General features: G+C 37.3%; 1 protein-coding gene across 1 annotated transcript in view; it reads right to left on the reverse strand.

The window, feature by feature from the left end:
* Positions 1-10,628: 10,628 nt before the first annotated feature.
* The window catches only part of LOC150088658 (uridine diphosphate glucose pyrophosphatase NUDT22-like), a 28,002-nt gene continuing 16,422 nt past the window's right edge, over positions 10,629-22,208 (reverse strand). Inside the window, exons 2-3 of the mRNA XM_090370847.1 lie at positions 20,778-20,983; positions 10,629-10,825 (exon numbers count right to left, since the gene is read on the reverse strand). Of these exons, the coding sequence (XP_090226973.1) occupies positions 10,630-10,825; positions 20,778-20,983 (402 nt within the window). The 3' untranslated portion in view covers position 10,629. The remainder of the gene's footprint in view (positions 10,826-20,777; positions 20,984-22,208) is intronic.

Here is a 22,208-nt window from a genome sequence, read left to right on the forward strand (position 1 = left end):
TAATAATAGTTTATTTTCATATAAATAATAAAATGTAATATTTTCTTAAAATACATGTGGTGTATATTTACTGAGAAATGTATATGATTCAGTACACTTATGCAAATGACAACACAGAATATTAACTACCCATTTGAAGCTTAGTGCATATGACTCTCCAGGAGAATGCCATGAATATTGGTAAATGAACAAAAGAGGCAGACTATAGAAATTGAAACATTTTTATAACAATACTATCTAAACTCAGAGGAGTTTTTATCCTTCTTATTACCACGAGTGAAATTTGTATTTATCCTTTAGATCTATCTATCTAAATGATGAATTAAAACATTATAGTATAGTGGTTTTTCCACTTGACACTCATTTGGAGAAGTCTGGATTCGAATCTTGTTGGACACTGGAAGAATTCTTAATGGATTCTTCAATTGGGGCTGTAGTTAAGGTAGTTATGTGGAGATTAGGGTTTCATTAGGCTTTTTCCCCCAATTATTTCCCAAACAACATGCAAATCGTTCTGTGATCATACACTTGTAGAGCCACAATACACCCTTAAAACCTATAGGTTTTAAGGGCGTTGTTACTATAAATAATAGTAACAAATAATGTTGTTACTATAAATAATAGTAACAACCATCTTTGGATCCTGAGACCAAAATGAAAAAAATATGTCTTGGAAACGATCATTTGCATTACCAATAAATTTTGCATTGTTCCTTAGTGGACAAAGTCATACATTCCATTTTCTGTGATTCTGAAAGAGTTATGCTTTTGATTACCTGTTTCAAGGAGTTACTATCACAGTTAATGGCAAAAACTGCTTGGGAAATCGAGAACTGGAGAGACAGTGTGATCATTCAATCTGTTCTCTAGTGAACTCTATTTCTTCCTAAAACCAAAGGACAACTTTCATGAATAGAAATTTTCAGGTGACCATAATGTGATGCTCGTGAATGTCTAGTTGATTTTTTCCCCCCAACTAAGATCCACATTTTGAATCAAAATGCACGTGCTGAACCAAATGCATTTCAGTTCAAAGAGACTTATACGTGGAAGAGAAGAGTGAGACTATAAAAACTTTTGCTCTCAAAATACAACTTCTTGATCGAATTCAGAGAATACAATTCTATCTGGTCTGTATACACATTTGTTAATCAGAAGTTGCTACAAACAAGTTTGCGTAAATTTTCCATGCACTCAATGTTACTAACGTGTACAGTAGGCCCTCGTTATAATGTGGTTCGCTTTACACTGATTCACTATAATGCTGTTCTTATATTATAACCCATATCTCACTATAACGCTGTCACAACTCGCCACAATGCTCTTTTAACAGCAACAAAAAATCGTGCATTGCATTTGCTTGTATGTACATGAGACCACAGTCATCACTCAGTAAAGTGTCTGGGGACAGTTTACTTGAAGATTGTATATTATAAAGCAATTCTGATCATGGACAATGCACCAGGACATCCAAGCAAAAGAGAGCTTGAAAGATTTGAAAAAATCATATAAAATTTTTTTACATGCCTCCAAACACTACAAGTGGCAGACAAAAAAACTGAATCACTTATGAATTTTGCAAATAATGTGTTTTTCGCTAAACTGTTGGTTGCACAAATGTTCGAAATGCATTTATTAGATGGGATACATATCTCTGTGAATGAAATCCAATAAAAAGACACCACCTGATATACCTAATTGCCATGAATATCTTTCCCAAAGGGTAAAATGCGTAATTAATTGAAATATGAGAAATCATACAAATAGCAATCATGACAACCAAACATACATTTTATTGCATTTACGTGTACAAACTGAAATGGCAAGTTAACGTAATAGTATTATGTACTGGAAATCAGCAAAATAAGTCCTCAACATTTTGTTGTTCCTCCTCGAGCTGCAATTAGCCTTACAATGATTTGGCATAGAGTTAATCAACTTCTGGATATACGGTTGCCCAATTTTGTGGTACCACACCCTTACAATGCTTTCCTGCAGCTGAATCTTACTTGTTGGCTTCTTCTGAGCAATTTTAGACATTATGTTCCAGCAATTTTCAATAGGGTTATTATTATTTTATTATTATCTGTTCAATCACCTTAGGTTCACCCCCCTGAACAGCCAGTGGGTTCCAATCTGGACTGTTGCCGGGCCAGTCCAACACTAATGCCAGCACCTTAAGGGAGAAAAATGAGGGAAAACATTGGTGTATGTTTTAAGCCTTGTGAGACAAGAAGATAAACTCATCATTAAATCTAAATAGCATAAAACTTCCCAATTTTTCTGTGTGGCAAGGTGCTGAGTCCTGTTGAAAAATGCAGTTTTGGAAGTCTGTGTGGTGATCCTTATAACCGGTTTCAGGCACTCCTCCAAGACAGCAGTGTAGGTTTCTGCATTCACCATTCCATTAATAAACTTAATTTGCCCCACCCCTTTGCTTGTTATGCATCCCCAGACCATCTGACCGTTGGGGAACTTTACAGTCGGTGTTATGCAGTCAGGATGGTATGCCTCTGATTTTCGTCTTCTGACATATCGCTTCCCATCCGAGCCATGCAGGTTAAATTTTGATTCGTCAGAAAAGATGAAAGTGTCCCATTGCTCTTTTGTCCATGAAACATGCGTTTTAGCCCAAGCAAGTCACTTCTTCCTCATTTGTTGGGTCAACAAAGGCTTCTTCTTGGCGCGATAGGCATGCAGACCACATCCTGAAAGCCATCTCTGGATAGTTCGTGCACTTGTTTCAACACCAGAGGCCATCTCAAACTCCAGTTTTAGATCAGGAGCACTAGCATGGTGATTACGAAGGCATAGCCATTTCAAATATCGATGTTGGGAAGGTGTAGTCACTCTGTTATGGCCTGATCCAGGACTTCTCTTCACATTACCAGTTTCACGCTTTAATTTCAGCACTTAGGATACTGTTGACTGGTGGCAGCCAATTTTATCAGCGATAGCACGCGTAGAAAGCTCTTCCTGGGACAGAACAAAAGCTACACTTTTTTTTCTTGGTGTCAACTGAACATATGGAGCCATGCTTATACCTTTGCAAAACAGGATACTAATGAACGTGTGTACCCTTCCAACACCGTATTTATAGACACGGCTAATGCAATACCTTTGCTTTGCAACAAACAAAATGACTGTAATCAAACAATATCTTATAAGTTTCATTAAAATGTTACTTTTTTTTTTTTAAGGTAATGCAGTTTTTTTGTCTGCCACTGTACATCTCTCATTCAACCAAGGTGTTATTGCCACATTTAAAGCCTACTAAACGAGCAGAAAACCCACTACACTATCATTATGGGGGATTTCAATGCTAAGGTTGGAAAGAGACAAAACAATGCAGAAAGGGAAACTATAGGAAATTTAGGAATCGGTGAAAAACTTGTGGAATTTGCAGAATCTCGAGGAATGTCAGTAATGAACACTTTTTTCAAGAAAAGTGTGGACATGGAAAAGCCCAAATGGATTAACAATTAATGAAATCGACTTCATCCTCACTAACAGAAGATATATTGTGAATGATGTTACCGTCCCGAACAAGGTAAATGTTGGAAGTGATCACGGAATAAGATGCACATTTGATATAGATGTAAGAAAAGAAAGGAAAAAACTGACTCAAGTAAATAATATGGTCTTTGAGATAACAAAAGAGGAGAAAAGCAGTATGTACTGGAACTTAAGAACAAGTTTGAGCTTTGAAGACCTTTCAGGACCAAGATATTGACAAGAAATACAACTTTCTGAAAGTGATAAAGTGCAAGAAATCTATACGTAAAAAGAAATCCAAAGATGAAAAAATTAGTCAAGAAACACTTGTCACAATGAACAGAAGATGAACAAATGAAGAGCAAGATAAACACTGACAAGGACAAAATTGAGTATACTTGAGTTATGCAAGACCATTAGAAAGAGACTCAGGGAGGACATAAAAAGATTTAACACAAAAAAAGTAGAACAAGCATTGAAGGAAAACAAAGAACTTAAATTAAATCATCAGCCATGAGCAGTAAAACAGAAAGGCAAATGATACTGAAACTGAAGAACAGTGATGGTGTACTTATAAATAGCAGAGATAGCATAATTCAAATAGCAGAAGGCTACTATAAAGAATTATATAAGGAGCAAGGGAATAATGCCAGCAGTGGGGAAGATGGATCACAAACTAGTAACACATACAAACATACCCGATATCCTTCCTGATGAGGTAGAACATGCATTGAAGAATCAGAAAGCCCTGGGTGAAGATGAAGTTACTGCAGAGTTGTTAAAATTGGGAGGAAGAGAGTTAGTTATTTTTGGTTTTTAGGAGCATTAGCAACTAAGGCCATATTGCTCCGGGATATGCGGTGGTCATTCCCTGACCTTTCCGCACCCTCCGTATTTGGTAGTGACGGGCTCGAACCCCGGTCTAATCAAGAAGCGTGTGCTACGCACTGCTGCTCCTTCCCACCTGGCTACGGAGGCGCCATAAGGGAGGAAGAGATATGATACAGAAACTGGCAAGACTTTTCAAAAATACATTAGGAAAGGCATGATGCCTAAGGAGTGGAATAATGCAATCATAGTTTTGCTGCATAAGAAAGGAGATAAATCAGAAATTGGAAATTATAGACCAGTGGTTCTCAACCTTTTTTGCCCCATGCTCCCTTTTCATTATATGTCAGAATGTCATTTCCCCCTTTCCAAGATTGTCTGACTCAAAAGGTGCATTCCAAAACGTTTTTGGTCGAATATCACACCAAGAAAGCGGACACTAGGGACCACTGGTATGACTTGATTTTCTAGTGTAAGTTCCAGATGTTGATGTTGGTTACGCTTCCTACAGAAGTGTATCCCAAACGTTTTTTTGGTGTGAGAGATGAAATCCATTGTTTTGGGACCATTTAGCTATTTTGTTGATGGCACATTGTAACTGTCTTTCTATCATTCGCATATTAGGCAAATGGCAGGCGACACTGAAGTCATCAGCATACAGGGTAGTGGATATTGTTTGTGGGAGGTCATGTGTTATTGAATTCATTATTATACTAAAGAGAGTGGCACTTAGCACTGACCCTTGTGGTATTCCTTCTTCCTGGATGAATTTTGAAGATAAGTGGTTATGAACTCTAACTTGAAATGAGCGGCAGTGTAGGAAGTTTCAGATAAACTGTGGTAGGTGTCTGCATAATCCCAGATCGTATAGGGTTTGCATAATATATCTCTAAGAAGTGTCAAAAGCTTTTTCAATGTCAAAGAAGACCATTGCAAGATGTTCTTTTCTGACGAAGGCATCACAAATGTTTATTTCTGTCTTGATCAAAAGGTCAAGAGTAGATCTACTTTCACGGAAACCATATTGCACTGGATTTAGATCAATTTGAGCTAGAAACCAGGTTAGTCGGGCGTTGACCATTTTTTTCATGACGCTGCTCATACAGCTAGTGAGTGCAATAGGTCAATAATGTTGTGGGTGTGTAGGGTCTTTGCCTGGTCTTGGAAAAGCCAGAATGTATGCATGATGCCATTTGTCAGGGAATGTTTTCTTTGAATATGCTGTTATAAAGGAGTAACAGAGTCTTGAGGGCCGGTTCGGTGAGTTTTGCTATCACGATGTAGTGGATTCCATCTGGCCCTGCTGCACTGAGTTTAGTAGACGATAGAGTATGATGCAACTCTGACATTGTGAAGGGGAGATTTTAATGCAAAAGTTGATGCTGATTCAAAATTGATATGGTGTTTTTCAGCTTGTGCTTTGTGTGCCTAAAAATATGGCGAGTATGATGTCGTAGCCGATATTTCCATGAAAGATCTACCCAGGGTGTTTGCAGTCTCCTCTGGTTTTGTGATATCATAGCCATTGACAGTGAGCATGGGGCAGTTGATGCGTGGATGTTTTGCGTACATCCGCTGTATTTTTGCCTATATTGTTTGAGTTTTTGTCGTTCTTGTGATTTTGGAAGCGAAGCATCTCCATGCTTCCCTTTTGCTAGTCTGCCTGACTCATTTTGCCTTGGCTCTTGCCTGTTTAAAGCGGATGAGGTTTTCTGTTGTTGGGAACTTCCTGAAGATATTCCATGCTCTGTTCTTCCGTTTTTTAGTTGCACTACATTCATCATTCCACCACACTTTTGAGCTGGCCAATATTTTTGTGGATTGTTTTGGAATTGCTTTGTCTGCTGCCTGCAGTATTTGATTAGATATATATTCTACTGCCAGGTTTATGGATGTTTGTTGTGTCTGATTTTCTTCTGGTGTTGCTAGCTGCTTGTACACGTCCCATTCAGATTTGGAAAAGTTCCATTTGGGGATTTGATAAGAAAGGTGGGGGAGTTATTCAAGGAGGGGAATGCCAGAGGTGAGTTAAACTCTGGCAGTGAGCTGGATGATTTTGTAATAACTGAGAGGAAAGTGGAGGAGAAATTGTTGAAGATAAACATAAAAAAGGCACCCAGGGTGGACGGGATCTATCCAGTTATATTAAAGGAGGCAGCAAAGGAAGTAAGCAAACCCTTAGCCATAATTATGAGAGCTTCTTTGGACTCAGGGGAAGTACCCATGGACTGGAGATGTGCAAATGTGACCCCAATTCACAAAGGAGGATCAAAGGGCAACACAAGTAATTATAAACCTGTTAGTTTAACTTCTGTTCCAGGAAAATTAATGGAGGCACTGGTTAAAGAAGCACTGCAGGATCATCTAGACAAGACTTCAGTTATAGCTCGGACATAGCATGGGTTTGTTAAGGGAAAGTCTTGCCTGACCAACTTGATTGGATACTATGATGTGGTCACAAAGGAACCGGATGCAGGGAATTACTTTGATATCATATATTTGGATCTTAGAAAAGCTTTTGATACTGTTGCATATGGAAGACTGCTGCACAAATTGGAGCAGTGTGGCACTGGAGGCAAATTGCTGCTATGGATAAAGGTATGGTTGAGTGTGAGAAGACAGAGAGTGGTAATCAATGGACACTGCTCATCGTGGACTAATGTTATTAGTGGAGTCCCTCAGGGTTCAGTTTTGGGTCCATTGTTGTTTTCTGTATTTATAAATGATATCGATGATGGTATATCAAGCTTAATGTCCAAGTTTGCCGACGATACGAAGGTTGGCAGGGTTGTCAAGGACACTACTGACACTATGCTACTGCAACAGAATCTAGAAAAGTTGAGCAGATGGGCTGAGAGGTGGCAAATGAAGTTTAACATTGGCAAATGTAAAGTTCTACATATGGGAAGCAGCAACCCCAGAGTGATGTATCAACTCTGTGGTACTACACTGACAGTGGTACAGAACGAAAAGGACCTGGGGGTAATTGTGCAGGCAGATATGAAGTTTTCTGAGCAGTGAAGACGGTCTGCAAGAGTAGCTCATAGTGTCTTGTCAATGATATACAGGAATTTTTCTAGCAGGTTGGTTGGTTTGGTTTTTAATGGCGCATCGGCAGCTAAGGCCATAATGCGCCAAGTCAGTTTCTAGTAGGGATAAGATGATTATCCCCTTATATAAGGCAATGGTCAGGCCACACCTTGAGTACTGTATACAAGTCTGGAGGCCTCATTTTAAGAAGGATGTAGAGCTATTGGAACGAGTACAGAGAAGGGCAACAAGATTAGTGAATGGAACAAAGGGTTGCTCTTATGAAGAAAGGCTTAAATTTTGCAAATTACAGTGTCTGGAGACTAGGCACCTGCGAGATGATCTGATTGAGGTGTATAAAGCCTTGAATGGTTTGAGCATGCTCAATGCTGATGGAATTCTTCCTCTTGCTCAGAATAATAATTTGAGAGGGCATAAATTCAAATTGAGAAAAGACAGATGTAGAATAGATGTGCGGAAGTTTGCCTTTAGCCAGCGGGTGGTTGGTTGGTGGAACAGACTTCCATCCTTTGTTGTGGAAGTTGATAGCCTAAATAAATTTAAGGCTGAGCTGGACAGGTACTTGGAATGAACGGAGGGGTGAAATGGGAGTGTGTTTTTTTTTGGCTCTACTAATGCTAATGCTTGTGTTAATGCAGCATTTCACAGGATAATGATCACTGCCCAGCAGATTGTTGTGAATAGTCCATCCAAATAGAGGATATATGGTTGCTGTGCATAGAGAGACATCAATAGCTGATGTAGATCCTGTAGGAAGATGTGCATAGGTGTGAGCCCCATTATTGAGTTATCAGATTATATTGATCAAGTAGTTTTTCAATGGTTTGTCCACACTTGTCCAGATTATGGTTTCCCCACAGCAAATGGTGACTGTTGAGGTCTCCTAAGATGCAGTAGGGTTTGGGAAGTTGTATCACTAATTCTTCTAGATTTTGAAGATAAGTGGTTGTGAACTTGAAATGAGCGGCAGTGCAGGAAGCTTCTGATCAACTGTGGTAGGTGTTCGCATAATCCCAGATTGTATAGGGTTTGCATAATATCATATCTCCAAGAAGTGTGAAAAGCTTTTTCAATGTCAAAAACACCACTGCAAGATGTTTGCTGGATTTGGTCGGCATAGCTTATATTTTGGTTAGGTGGCAAGTATAACGAGATTGGTTAAATCAAAGTTAATATTGATTCGCACAGCAACTGCCTCAAGGTTTGTTTTTAGCGGGAGTGGCTTTGAGGGTATCTGGGGGTTGATGATCAGTGCTACTCCCCCATAATATTTTCCTTCGGAAATATTATGTATTTCCAAAGGGAAATATTTATATTTGGTGTCAGATTGGTTTCTTGTAAGCAAAAGGCAATAGGGTCATATTGTGAAAGGAGATCTCGGATGTCGGACAAATTACTACAATAGCCTCTGCAATCCCACGGTAAGAAGGTAAGAATTGTTTGGGTTTAGTGGAACCCTCGGCTTCTTTTCGAGTGACAGAAGGTTTACATCGCTCAAGCTTACCTTTCCCCTTCTTTGGGAAATAAGGTTTCCCTGTATCCATATCCTCATTGGTGAACAGTTCTAGAACCTGTTCGTCTTGATTTAAATTGTCTTCTGAGTCCATGAATTCTGTGTCCATGAAGTCAGGAGTGGTAGATACTGTGGTATTCTGCTGTTGAATGGCATCTATTTGTACTGTGATTGGTATATTTATGGCTTTGCTTTGTTTGTTTGTTTTTCTTTTGGTGCGTTGGTACTGGGGACAACAGTGACCTTGCTCATTCAGCTAGTGATTTACTTGGTGGTATAGTGACTGCCGTTTGGGTAGAAATTGATATATGTTTCGTGGTTATTTGTGCATAAGTGGGCTTATTAGTATTTGGAACCGGTAGGGATTTTTTAGCCTCTTGGTAGGTAAGGGTTGCTCTTACGAAGAAAGGCTTAAGTTTTGCAGATTACAGTGTCTGGAGATTAGGCACCTGCGAGGTGATCTGATTGAGGTGTATAAAGCCTTGAATGGTTTGAGCATGCTCAAGGCTGATGGGATTCTCCCTCTTGCTCAGAATAATCACCTGAGAGGGCATAAATTCAAATTGAGGAAAGACAGTTGTAGGATAGATGTGCAGAAATTTGCCTTTAGCCAGCGGGTAGTTGATTGGTGGAACAGACTTCCATCTTTTGTTGTGGAAGTTAAAACCTAAATAAATTTAAGGCTGAGCTGGACAGGTATTTGGAACGAACAGAGGGGTGAAATGGGAGCTTTTTTTTTTTTTTTTTTTTTTTTTTTGGCTGATGCTGCATAAGCTTGCTTTCTTGCATCATATGCCTCTACTAATGCTAATTGCCTGCAAACTGATTAATTTAAGCATTTGAATGTACTAGGTGTGTTTGCCTTTAAATTTAAATTCTTCAGAATTTAATATTCAATAAACTAATTAATTTTTACCATAAATTGTTGCAAAGTGTTTTTTTTTTTTGCTTCGCAAATAATTTTAAATATCCCATGTTATGCCTTTCATGCAACAAAACTCTGCTCGCAAGTTGTGTTATGTAAAAGGCATAACATAACTTTGCCTGAATATTGACCAAATGACTGTTGGCCCATAAGTTACTAAGCTCGCGACAGTTACTAATTATTTCAGTTACTTCATTCTTCAGACAGCACTTTATGGCTTGCTGATGACAGGTTATTTAAAATAAGCTAATATTTGTCAATTTTTCGAGCCACATTTGAAGTCTGTAGTTGTTTAGAAAATTATATTGACGAGAGTTTTATACCCTGGGATTTTTCTATAACTAGATTTCAGTGAGAAAAAACTCATCTTCTTGTGCGAAGTTAAGATTACTGTTCTTCTATTCCATGTAGAAGATGCCTGGGTTCAAATTCAGCCAAGATGGGAGGAGGAGTTTTTATGGGTTTTCCCCCCCACTTCACAGCCAAATTAGTCAGGCTCAAGTAAGGGGTGCACAATTCCTAAGTGTAGCTTGAGCTGCAGCATAATTGTTCTTTATGAATAAAGAACAATATACTTATTTTTTGCAAAGGCACCTTATTTGCCAAACTCCCAACTCCAGATATTGCTTATCTGTAACTAATGTTTTAAGACCTGCTTATTTTAATTAGGATTGTAACAACCATTTACAAATCAAGAAAGGAAGGTAACAATTTCTTTATTTTCAAAGGGTTCAAAAATATTTCTAATAGTTAACAATAGGTTACTGTTTTTCATATGGAATATTTAAATTTGAAATGAAAAGACTATTGCACAGATTTAAAAAAAATTATTGAGAAGCAGCAAGGAACCCTTTGCAGCTGGTGTGAGTTGTTCCCAAAAGCTTCTATCAGAGTCATCTGCAACTTTTTGTATGGTGTCTTTATGAATGGTAAAAATTTCTGTAGATTCAAATGATTCAGCCTGTGTCCTTTTATTATAATTATCAACTACCTCTACTGATGTCAGCACACACCTAGAAGAAGAAATTTGTAACATGAGAAACTATTTCAATAGTTCCAAGAAATTGAATGTCTACTATATGTGCAGACTTTAGTATTTAAATTCTACCATATGGGATAGTTATTGTGAAAAAATATTTATTCTCAACATGGGAATTAGTGATTAGAACAACTAGATGTTTCATGCTAACTATGCTACAGAAATTCCTCCATGGTGACAACTAATGGCAATGGAAAAAGAACAACACTGAATGTTGTTCCTTTTCACTTTTCAAAATCTGGGTTTAATTTGCAAAGAAATGCAATACATGAATGTGATAAGATCTGTTTGTTAATGAAACACAGCAACCTTATGTTTGAATTTTTTTATTGGAGCTCTGTTTATTGCATGAAATGCAGGTCATTATTAGCTGACAGTTTTTTTTTTTGTTTTTTTGAATGGCATAAAAATTATCTACATAGCATATTACATGATTTACTTCTGGGCAGCCAAAATGCCTATGATAACCATCTGTGCCCAAGAGTTTGGGAATGAGGATATCCACATGCAGGCAAAGATTTTAAGGCTCCAGCAAACAGATACATTTTGTTAAATTTATGCCATTTTATTGACTTAATTGGCATATTAATTTATTTTCTAGAAGTAGCTTTATAGTCCTAGTCACGCTACTTAGTTTATTTTGAATTTAGATAGAGATTTTGTAGGTTACTACTTAGTATCTGTAGAACTTTGTACTGTTCGAATCTTGCTGCCATTGTTGTAGTATATTAGATCAATATGGGATAGTGTAATGTATATTTCAAACTTGCTAGCATAAGGTACAACGTAAAATTAGATAGCGTAATATGTAGCACTGTATTAGGAATCTGTTAGCTTAGTATAGTATTGTCAATTAATCAATTCAGTTTATAAATCTTATTAATTTTTATTATTAATTAAATTGTATTTAAACAGAAATTATGCCCCAGACGACAGCAGCAAAGCAACCTGCACAAAGTAGCGGAACTGCTGTGGCTTGGGGGAGGAAACCGAAGGGGGGCAATTCTCCAACACGTCACAGTCCAAAAAAAAAGTGCAAAATGTGAAATGTTTGTAGACTTCTTGGAACAGGACATGATCTAGCCAAGGAGGATGTCTTATATGTGTGCTAGGTGCAGAGAGTATCAAGAAATTAGGTGGCAACTCAGTGTTCTGATGGGTGGCTATGAGAGTTTGAAGAGTTGGGTAGATGCCCTTGAAGGAATTAAATTGAGGGGCCCATCAAGCTCTCAGCTGTCCAACTCAATGCCAGAGCTCACTCTTGTGCATCAGGCAACACAATGGCAATATTCAGGGCAGAATGTGCTGGTTCCACAGGAGCTAGTTAGTCAGTGACTCAATTGTCAGGGAAACGGAAAATATATTGTGTAAAAAGGATAGGTGGAATAGGACCAGGTTATGTCTGCCAGGGGCAAAAGTTGATGATGTTGTGGAGCAGATATCATCTCTGAAGGGCACAAAAGGTGATATTGTTGTACATGTTGGCACTAATGTTGATAGTTGAAAGCAAATTGACGTACATCTGCTATTCTGCAAATAAGGTCGCCGTAGCCTAGTGGTCAGGCGCGCGGGTGCATAAGTACACGTGCCTTGAGTGACCGGGGTTCAAGTCCGTGACACGGTGCTATTTCTTGTATTCTGTCTATCTTGTGAACTCCTCTGACCGTTTGGTCGTCCCGGAGTATAAACAGAAAATTTATTTATTTATTTATTTAATGACATTAGGTGAAGGTCTGCAGACTTACTTTACAAGTACAGGTCAATGTTGGAAAAAAGTCACAAGTTGGGGTTAAATTTGAAAGTGTCTGCAATTCTGCCCAGACATGATTGGAGTGAGTATATGATGAGAGCATTGTCAATTAATTCGGCCCTGGAGAGATTGTGCATGGCTCATGGGGTGAAATTTTTCTCAGCGTGGTCTGCGCTTGTTAACAGGAGAGATTGCTTCTATGGGGATGGGATACACTTAAATAGAAAGGGTGCAAGAATATTTGCTGATGCTATCAAGGCAATGTTAGGTGGGTTGGAAAACTGCTAGCTTGGGGGTGTTCACAGAATACTAAATTAACAGTAGCCACAGGCATAGTTGTGATTCTTGCACTGCTTCTATTGAAATGAGCAGCAGCCTGGAAAGCAAATTTCTGGGAATTTCAGGGACTGCCGGGAGTCGTCACGAAACAAGTAAATACATGGGATGTGTTAGGGTAACTAAGAGTAAGAATAAGTGCATGTATACAGGAAACCCCTGTATAACATGGTACTTCTACAACATGGTTTTGCTCTAACATGATTGATAAATTGCGGCAATCCACACACAACAAGGTACTAATATAACGCAGTTTCACTCTAACATGGTTAGAGAAATTCAGTAAACCTCACATAACAGGGTATTTTTGAGCTTTTTTGGGGGGGGGAAACCCTGCTATTATGTCGGATGTAATTTTTCAACTTTTCCACTCTTTTTGAATCTGTGCTGTGACTTGCTAGTCAAAAAAAAAAAAAAAAAAAAAAAAAAAAAAAAAAAGAGAATTATTGAGAAATCCCTGTATCTTATTTTGTTGGGAAATTCCCATGTTACGTTCTGCGCCATTGAACTTGTACTTGTTGAACTTGTGTAAAAATTTAGATTTCAAAGTTTTATTACTATTGGATAGCACACCAGGCCATCCAAAAGATTTAAGTCATCCAAACGTTGAAGTTATGTTCCTACTGCCACAGTTGTACTGGGTTAACACAATTTCTTTCATTCAGCCGTTAGATCAAGGCATTATATCTACCTTTAAAACTCATTCCATCAGAAAATTGTTACAATGGATTTTGGAAAAAATTGATTCCAAATCTATTGAAGTAATGGAGGTATGGAAACATTTCTCATTTGTGGACTGTATCAGAATCAGCTTTATCACCAAAAGAAGTAAAACCATCAATGTTAAATGCATGTGGGAAAATGTATGGCCAGAGTCAGTTCATTCATGAAATATGATCGAATGGGCAGAAAACAGAATCAGTGTGATAGTAGAACTTGCTACGTCGGTAGGAGGACAAGATTTTGATGATATGACTACGTACAAGTTAGTGCAACGCATCATATTGACTGTAGGAGGACAAGGTTTTGATGATATGACTACGTACAAGTTAGTGCAAATGCATGATATGACTATTGAAGCCCTCATGGGTAGCACAGTTGATAGAATCGTCCTCCTCCCCACACCAGCTGGAAAAGACCGGAATTCGCATCCCGTCGATGAAGGGAGGAATTTTTATGGGTCTTTTTCACAACGTGGCTGAGTTAGTTGGGCTTGGGCAAGGGTAGTATGTTTTTTTATTCCGGAAACTCGGGTTTTCGTCCAGCAAAACAGAAAATCGACCTCAGGACACACAATTTATAGGCAATATACACAGAGTAACATGGCCTTAGTCTCCAATCCTCCTAAAAAAAATAAAAAAGATATGATTACTGAAGACATTCAAGAATTACTGGTAGAAAAAGAAGCCAGCGTAGCAGATTTGGTGCAAATAGCATCGGAGGTAAAATCAATTCAGATGATATCGCAGATGGAAAATTCTAAACTTCCAAATTTTACACTAAAAAGTATAGGGGAAGGCATAAAGTTAGCCGAGCAATTAGAATCTTATTTTTTGAATGCAGATTCTTGAATGAAAGGAGCTCAAAGTTCAAAAGGGAGCTTCAAAAATGCTTAGTTCCATATGATGAAATTCACAAAGATTTATCAAGCAAAAGCAAACAAACCCAGATTACTGATTTTTTAAAGAGAGCAGAAGATACACGAAATCTAAAATGGTATGTTTTGTTAATGAAATAGTGCATTTTTGTTAACTTTTGGAACGTAATCCCCCTTTTTGTAGTTTTTCTTAGTCCCATATAACACAGTTTTGCACAACACAACATTTTACAGGAACCTAATAACTGTGTTATATGAGGGTTATCTGTACTTGCATGTATGCCAATGCTAGGAGTACAGAAAATATAATTGATGAATTTGAAGTGCTGGTCAAGACATCAAAGGTGGACAATTGTTGGGATATCAGAGACGTATCACATGGATATAAGGAAAGTAGCTTTGGAATTTAGGGAGTACAATGTGTACAGAAAGGATAGACAAGACAGCAAGGGAAGTGGGGTTATGCTGTTAGGTAAGAAACACATAAAATCTAAGGCAGTGAATCCAGTTGACATTTGTGGACAGTGCAATGTTGAGTCAGTTTGATGTGAAATAAGCACTGGGAAAACAAAAATGATGGTAGGAGTATGTTATAGGACAAATGACTCTGATGAGTTCAATGAACAACTATACAAAGAAATAGAGTGGGCTAGTAAATCAGAATGTCTTATAATGGGGGATTTTAACTTCCTAGATATTGACTGGAACTTGTGGGTTGGTCACTCACACACTAACAAGCATTTTATGGATTTATTGGATGGTTGTTTTTTACAGCAGCATGTTCAAGAGACAACCAGAAGGAGTAATACTCATGGTCTGATTATTAGCAGTGATTATTCATGCATTAAGAATTTACAGATAAAGGAAACACTAGGTGAAAGTGATCACAGCATACTGATGTAGGAGTTCCCTTATCCCTGATGGGATAAGAAAAGGGTTTTTGTTTTCGTAAAGGTGACTACAGAGGTCTGAGGCAGTTTTTAAAGTCTATACAATGGGACCAACTGATGATGTTACCAACATTCACATGAGGAATTCCACATGGAAGGGGAGGACAGAAGCTTATTAAACTCTAACAGGGAGCTAAATGATTTTGTAACTACTGGTAGCAAAGTGGAGGAGATATTATTGAAGTTAAACATAAGAAAGGCACCTGGGATGGATGGATCTATCCAGTAATATTAAAGGAGGTGGCAAAGGAAGTAAGAAAACCCTTAACCATAATTATGAGAGTATCCTTGGACTCAGGGGATGTCCCCATGGACTGGAGATGTGCAAATGTATCCCAAATTCACAAAGGTGGATCAAAGGACGAGACAAGTAATTACAGACCTGTTAGTTTACCTTCTGTTCAGAGAAAAATAATGGAGTCACTGGTTAGAGAAGCATTGCAGGATCATCTAGACAAGACTGCAGTAATAATTCAGACAGCTTGGGCTTTTAAGGAGAAGTCTTGTCTGACCAATTTGATTGGACACTATGATGTGGTCACAAAGGAGCTGGATACAAAAAGTAATTTTGATATCATATACTTGGATTTCATGAAAGCTTTTGATACTGTTGCACATGGAAGACTACTGTACAAATTGGAGCAGTATGGCAGTAAGGGTAAGTTGCTGCAATGGATAAAAGGATGGTTGAGTGGGAGAAGACAGAGTGGTAATCAATGGACACTGCTCTTCGTGGACTAATGTTATTAGTGGAGTCTCCAGGATTTGGTATTGGGTCTGCTGTTGTTTTGTGTATTTATAAATGATACTGATGAAGGTATATTAGGCTTAATGTTGAAGTTTGCAGATGATACAAAGGTTGGCAGAGTTGTTAATGACAGTATGCTACTGCAACAGGATTTAGAAAAGTTGGGCAGATGGGCTGAGAAGTGGCAACTGAAGTTTAAAATTGACAAATAGTAAGTACTACATGTGGATAGCAGTAACCCCAAAGAAATGTATCAACTGTGTAGTACTACACTCAGGGTAGTGGAGAATGAAAAAGACATGGGGGTAATTATGCAGTCAGATATGAAGTTTTCTAAGCAGTTCAGACAGGCTGCCAGAGCAGGTCATGGTGTCTTTTCAATGATATACAGGAATTTTGCTAGCAGGGATAAGGAGGTGATTATTCACTTGTGTAAGGCAATGGTGAGGCTAAACTTTGAGTAGTGCAAACAGTTCTGGAGGAGTCAATTTAGAAAGGATGTACAGCTGCTGGAACATGGACAAAGAAGGGCAACAAGACTAGTGAGAGGGAACAAAGGGGTCCTCTTACCAAGAAAGGCTTAAGTCTGCAAATTGCAGCATCTGGAGACTAGGCACCTGCGAGATGATCTGACTGAGGTGTATAAGGCCTTGAATGGATTGAGCAGGGCCAATGCTGATGGGATTCTTCCTTTTGCTCAGATTACAAACCTGAGAGGGCATAAATTCAAATTGAGGAAAGACAGTTGTCAAATAGATGTGTGGAAATTTGCCTTTAGCAAGCGGGTAGCTGATTGTTTGAACAAACTTCCATCTGTTGTTGTGGAAGTTGACAGCTTAAATAAACTCAAGGAAGAAGTGGACAAACTTTTGGAGTGAATGGATGGGTGAAATGAAAAGGGTTTTTTTTTTTTTTTTGGTTGATGCTGTATAAGCTTGTTTTCTTGCATCACATTCCTCTGCTAATGCTCACCTGGGGGGGGGGGGATATCTGCATATTTGCTTTTTTATGTTATATTGCCAAACTATGTCTAGAAGGTTATATAACCTGTACCAAGTTGTTAAACCAGATGAATGAAGCTTGTAATATCAAGGCTAAATATTTTATCAGCCAGAATTTGAGAGGTAAAAAAATGTGGTTATTTGAACCTACAATCCTCAGCAAAAAATAAGATTTGCTGCCTTTAAACAAGAGCGATCCTTAATACTGCAGACATTAATTGCAAATGTGACTGAGTGGTATTAGGATCGCTTCCAACAAGTGGAAAGCTTACGGAGGAATCAAAGCCTTTCCCCATAAAAACTATAAACACTACATTGGTAAACACATGGATCTCTTTGTATATCCTGTTAATGGAGTGAATACTCTGAGTAAAGAAGTATATTAGTTCTTTCTGAAAATTGAGTTTTTAAAAAGTGAATAGATGTGGATATTGTAAGTTTGCCATTCATATAGACAAATTTGTGTAGGGAAAATGATATGGCTACATCTTCAATGATTCTTCTGAGAACATTTCATATTCGAACTAAAAACAAATTTATGAATAATCAGAAAGAGATGTAAGCTTTGTTAGCACCTCTCAGATTATCCATAGGAATTTATGTTCCCATTATACACTGCTAAATATTATTAGAGCAGAAATAAACCCCTTTTAGTGCCACCAAATGTTGATAAAGGGAGCCTGATAATACTATTTGCCTCATCCTTTCCTATTTCTTAAGCACAACAATTTCACTTCTTTCTACCTGCCTTTTAGTAAAAAGGCTACATTGATAATGAAACTCACTGCACTTCATTTTGCAAACATAATTTAGAAAATTTAATTGATTAATAAATGTACATTAATTACAACACTTAACATTTTGGAACACTCCAGTTCCTTCTTCTGTGAATAAATAGTTAAAAACAAATTGTTTAGCTATCTACGTAATACAGAATCCTCGAGTTACATTTTTCCAGAACAAAGAAGCTAATGAAAACAAGTAGACAACGAACAAACAGTCCCAAGACAAAGAGGTCAGAGATTGTGTTCTTGAGTGGATGCTGAGGAATCCCCAGGGGTCAACTGGTTCTTCTTTGCTGCAAGCCATGCTGATTATCAGAGAGGCAAATCACTTAACTCATCTTCTCCTCCTTGGCTGTCACATGAAACCATTTCTTGTTTTGCACTGTTTAGACTGATGGTTTTCTTATCCTGTGGTTCTTTTTCGGTGGTTTGATGTCTATCATTGGATAGACATCATGGTCACTATAAAAAAAGAGTTATCCAGGAAGGAGAGGGATGGTGATCCTGCCTTTTCCTTTGGCCCACTGTGTTACAAAGTATTCATATTTGCAAATGTGGGTATTCAATTGTTAGTGCTGGAATGAAATCCTGTGTTTCCTTGAGAATAAACTATCCCACCACTCTAAGATCATCTAGCTCATATTATGGTATGATCTGAACAAAAGTTCCTAACACAACAAAAGGAACTTTTATTTAGATCACAATTTTATTCAAAGAAGGAAGAATCCTGTAACTTCACTATTGATGGGAAATGAATTTATGCATCTTCCATGGCAGTGAAAAGATAGAAATACAATGGCTGTTTTGAAACAATATAGCTATTTTGAAATATAAAACCATATTTCAAATTGATGAATAATGAGATTCACCTCTTAAATGGCATTTTTAAGGGGGTTAAGCTCCATTAAAAAATTTACTGAGAGGAATATTTTTATTCTCCGTCAAAACAGCAAACACACCAGTACCAAAAGAAATAATGGAAGTACCATACCAGGAATAAGGTTACTGGAATGAGGTTGGATGACATGGTAATGAGGCTGTAGATAGAGAAATTAAAAATTAATTAAAAAAAAAAAATTCATGTCTAGACTCTGTGGAGCACGCACGCACGCACACAGACAGTGATCACTGATTTGTGACCACCCCATCTATAATGCACTATGCTGCATAGTTTGCAGTATAACAAGCCTATTGGCTTCATATGCTAGAGCAGCGAAACTTTATCACTTTGACTTGCTTCGTGCAAGTCAAGTGATAAAGTAGCAGTTATGGGATGTAGTAAAGATATCACGGAGTTTCAAAGGGGCATGACCGTGGAAGCTTGTGTGTTGGGTGCTTCCATATCGGAAATGGCACACTGTGGTTAAGGTGTACAAAGAATGGTGAGAAGGGGTTTGAACAGGTCAAACCACCTTCCACTGACAGAACTGTAAAGAATTTAAGTAAATTAATCCTATTAGATCAGAGTTGTAAAGGATTAAGCAAGGTGGATGTTTGTAGTGAGCAAAGGGTGTATCGTGTTGTACAGACTCAAAGGCAGGTCAGTGTGTGACAGTTTACATCACAATACAATATGGGGAGTGCAAGAACAATATCTCAATGATGCACTGCACTCAGAGATATTGGATTCCACAGCAGACAACCAAAAAGAGATACCCTCTCAACACTGCTGATCATTGTCGATGGTGAATGCTGTAGTTGGACACTTAAGGACTGGAAACGAGTGTGCTGGTCAAATGAGTCCAAATACCTGGAGCAACATGCTGACAGATGCCTTTGTGTGTGTGGTGTAAGCAACACTAATCCATGGACCTATTGTGTGGTACCCACTATCCAGGCAGGTGATGGTGGTTACTTAATATGGGGCATGTTTTGATAGTGAAATGAGGGCACCACTTAGGAGACCACGTGAACCCTGCCACGTTGCATATTTTCTCAGACAGACATGGGATCTTCCAAGATGATAATGTGCCGGCACTGTGCACAAGTGGTTTGAGGAACACAGTGAAAATATCATCCATCTTGATTGGCCTCAAAATTCACCTGAACTCAATCCAAATGAACATCTGTAGGATGTTTTGGAATGGGAAATGAGGCATATGGATATGCAACCATCATCTATTCCAACAATGTGGAAAGTCTTGCAGGCAGCATGGCTGCAGATCTCTATGGACATTTTCAGATGTCTAGTAGAGTCAATGCCTAAGTGAATAGGGCTGTTATCTGTGCAAACAGTAGCCCAACACATTATTAGGTAAGTGGGCATAATTCACGATCATTGTGTGTGTGTGTCCATTTAGGTATGAATTATCTAGAAAACTTTAAACAGCTGTTGTGATATCTTATATGTGTTTCCAAGTAATTTTAGACAGTTTATAATGGATGGAGGCTAGAAAATAACTGAAAATTGGAAGAAAACCTCCTGTTAGGTGACAGTTGATAGATTGGAATTGAAATTGATTAAATTCTATGGAATTCTAACTTATAAGCTGATGAAACTGTATTGTGTGATATAGAAACAAAAGAGAATATTACAGCATAAAAATACAAAAAAGTAGCAATAAGCTTATTTATTTTTTCATGATTTCTTACCACATTTTTTTTTTTTTTAAATTCTGATTTGATTTTCGATGATAATTTCATTATAATATTTAAATAAAATGATACTAATAGTTTAATATCCTTATAGTGATGCTCAAAACATGGATTACTTTTCAATGTTCCTTTTATATAAAGAATGAAAATTTAAATTAACTAACTTGATATAGAATTCTGCTGAAGGTCGCCCTCCACTCAGGCAGTTTCTTACAAAACCAAGTAACACAGGTTGATTCAATGTACATGAAGTAATATTTATTTCATCTTGGATTTCTCTTAATACAGATGTAAATATTTCCTTCACTATTGTATTTGACAACATTGACTGCAATATGGAAGAGGATGGTACCTGTCCATTTAATACTTCCTAAATTTAAGAAGAAAAATATTTTTAGAATTTAAGAAATAGTTACATCCTTTATAGTTTGCTGTTTGTAATTATGTAATACTGTATATAAAATGGAAGTATTTGTAATGCACTATTGAAGCTATTGTTATAGTACAAAATTCTATTTTAATGCAACAAACTTAAAATTTTCACATAATACATATGAATACATAATTCATGTAAGTAAAAATGTGAAATGAAATTATATATCTATAATTGAAGTAATTGTCACAATTCTTAAATAACTGTACAATTATTGAAGTTATTGGGAACCAGACAGAATCTATATTTGGTAAAGGCAGGTCAGTCCATGCTGCCCTAACCATTCAAGGGCATGAAGGCATTTTGCCATGTAACATACCAGATATCCTTGAGAGTGCAGTTATGCCTTCTTTAAATATCAAAAGAGAATGTGTTTTATACAGCTAAAATTCTGTTAAAGCTATTATCATTAATTAGTTTGAACTTATATACTCATATAATCAGTAAAATATCTAAAAAATTCACTATAAAAAGAAGCTTTTTAGTTATTGGCCATCTGTTTAATGAAACATCTGTTTTATTAATCTCTTTAAGAATCACACTGTCAGCATTAAGCAAGGTCAAAGAAAAAGTTCTGCTAATGCAATTTCAGAACAATTATTTTTTACATAAAAACACTTATTACTCACTTTTAGAAGGAAAGCCTTATACTTGTTTCAATCTGCAAATCAAAAAGGAAAGTATTTTTATTTTAAACCAATCCAAAGGTTTGCTTTAAAATAAATCCATAAAGACATTCACAAGCTTTTTTGAAAAAGAAAATTTTTTTCTTGCTGAAATAAATTTTTTTTTAATTGCTTTGGCAGAGTTTTTTTATTGTGCAGTTCAGTTCAGAACTCGGTTTCAATTTTGTTATTTAATGCAAGCCACAGAAGTTGCCTCCATGTATGGTGCAAAGGGATTAGTAAATTTATATCTTATATGAAAAATATTATACCTGATAAATTGATATGAAGGAGAAAGCAATTAACAATACAAATTACTGAACTAAGCTGGAAAATAACACTAGCCAACAAATAATTTTTTTTCCCATACCTCTGGAAGCAAACATTACAGATTCTAAAAACAATTGATCTGCTGATTCCCAAAATAGTGTCTCTATGATGTCTCCACTGAAAGATATACTGAAATTTAATAACTGAATAAATGACCAATTTGGTGG

The sequence above is a fragment of the Mastigoproctus giganteus genome, chromosome 3 (assembly GCF_048544385.1).
Source record: "Mastigoproctus giganteus isolate SK-2022 chromosome 3, ASM4854438v1, whole genome shotgun sequence".
NCBI classification, from domain to species: domain Eukaryota; kingdom Metazoa; phylum Arthropoda; class Arachnida; order Uropygi; family Thelyphonidae; genus Mastigoproctus; species Mastigoproctus giganteus.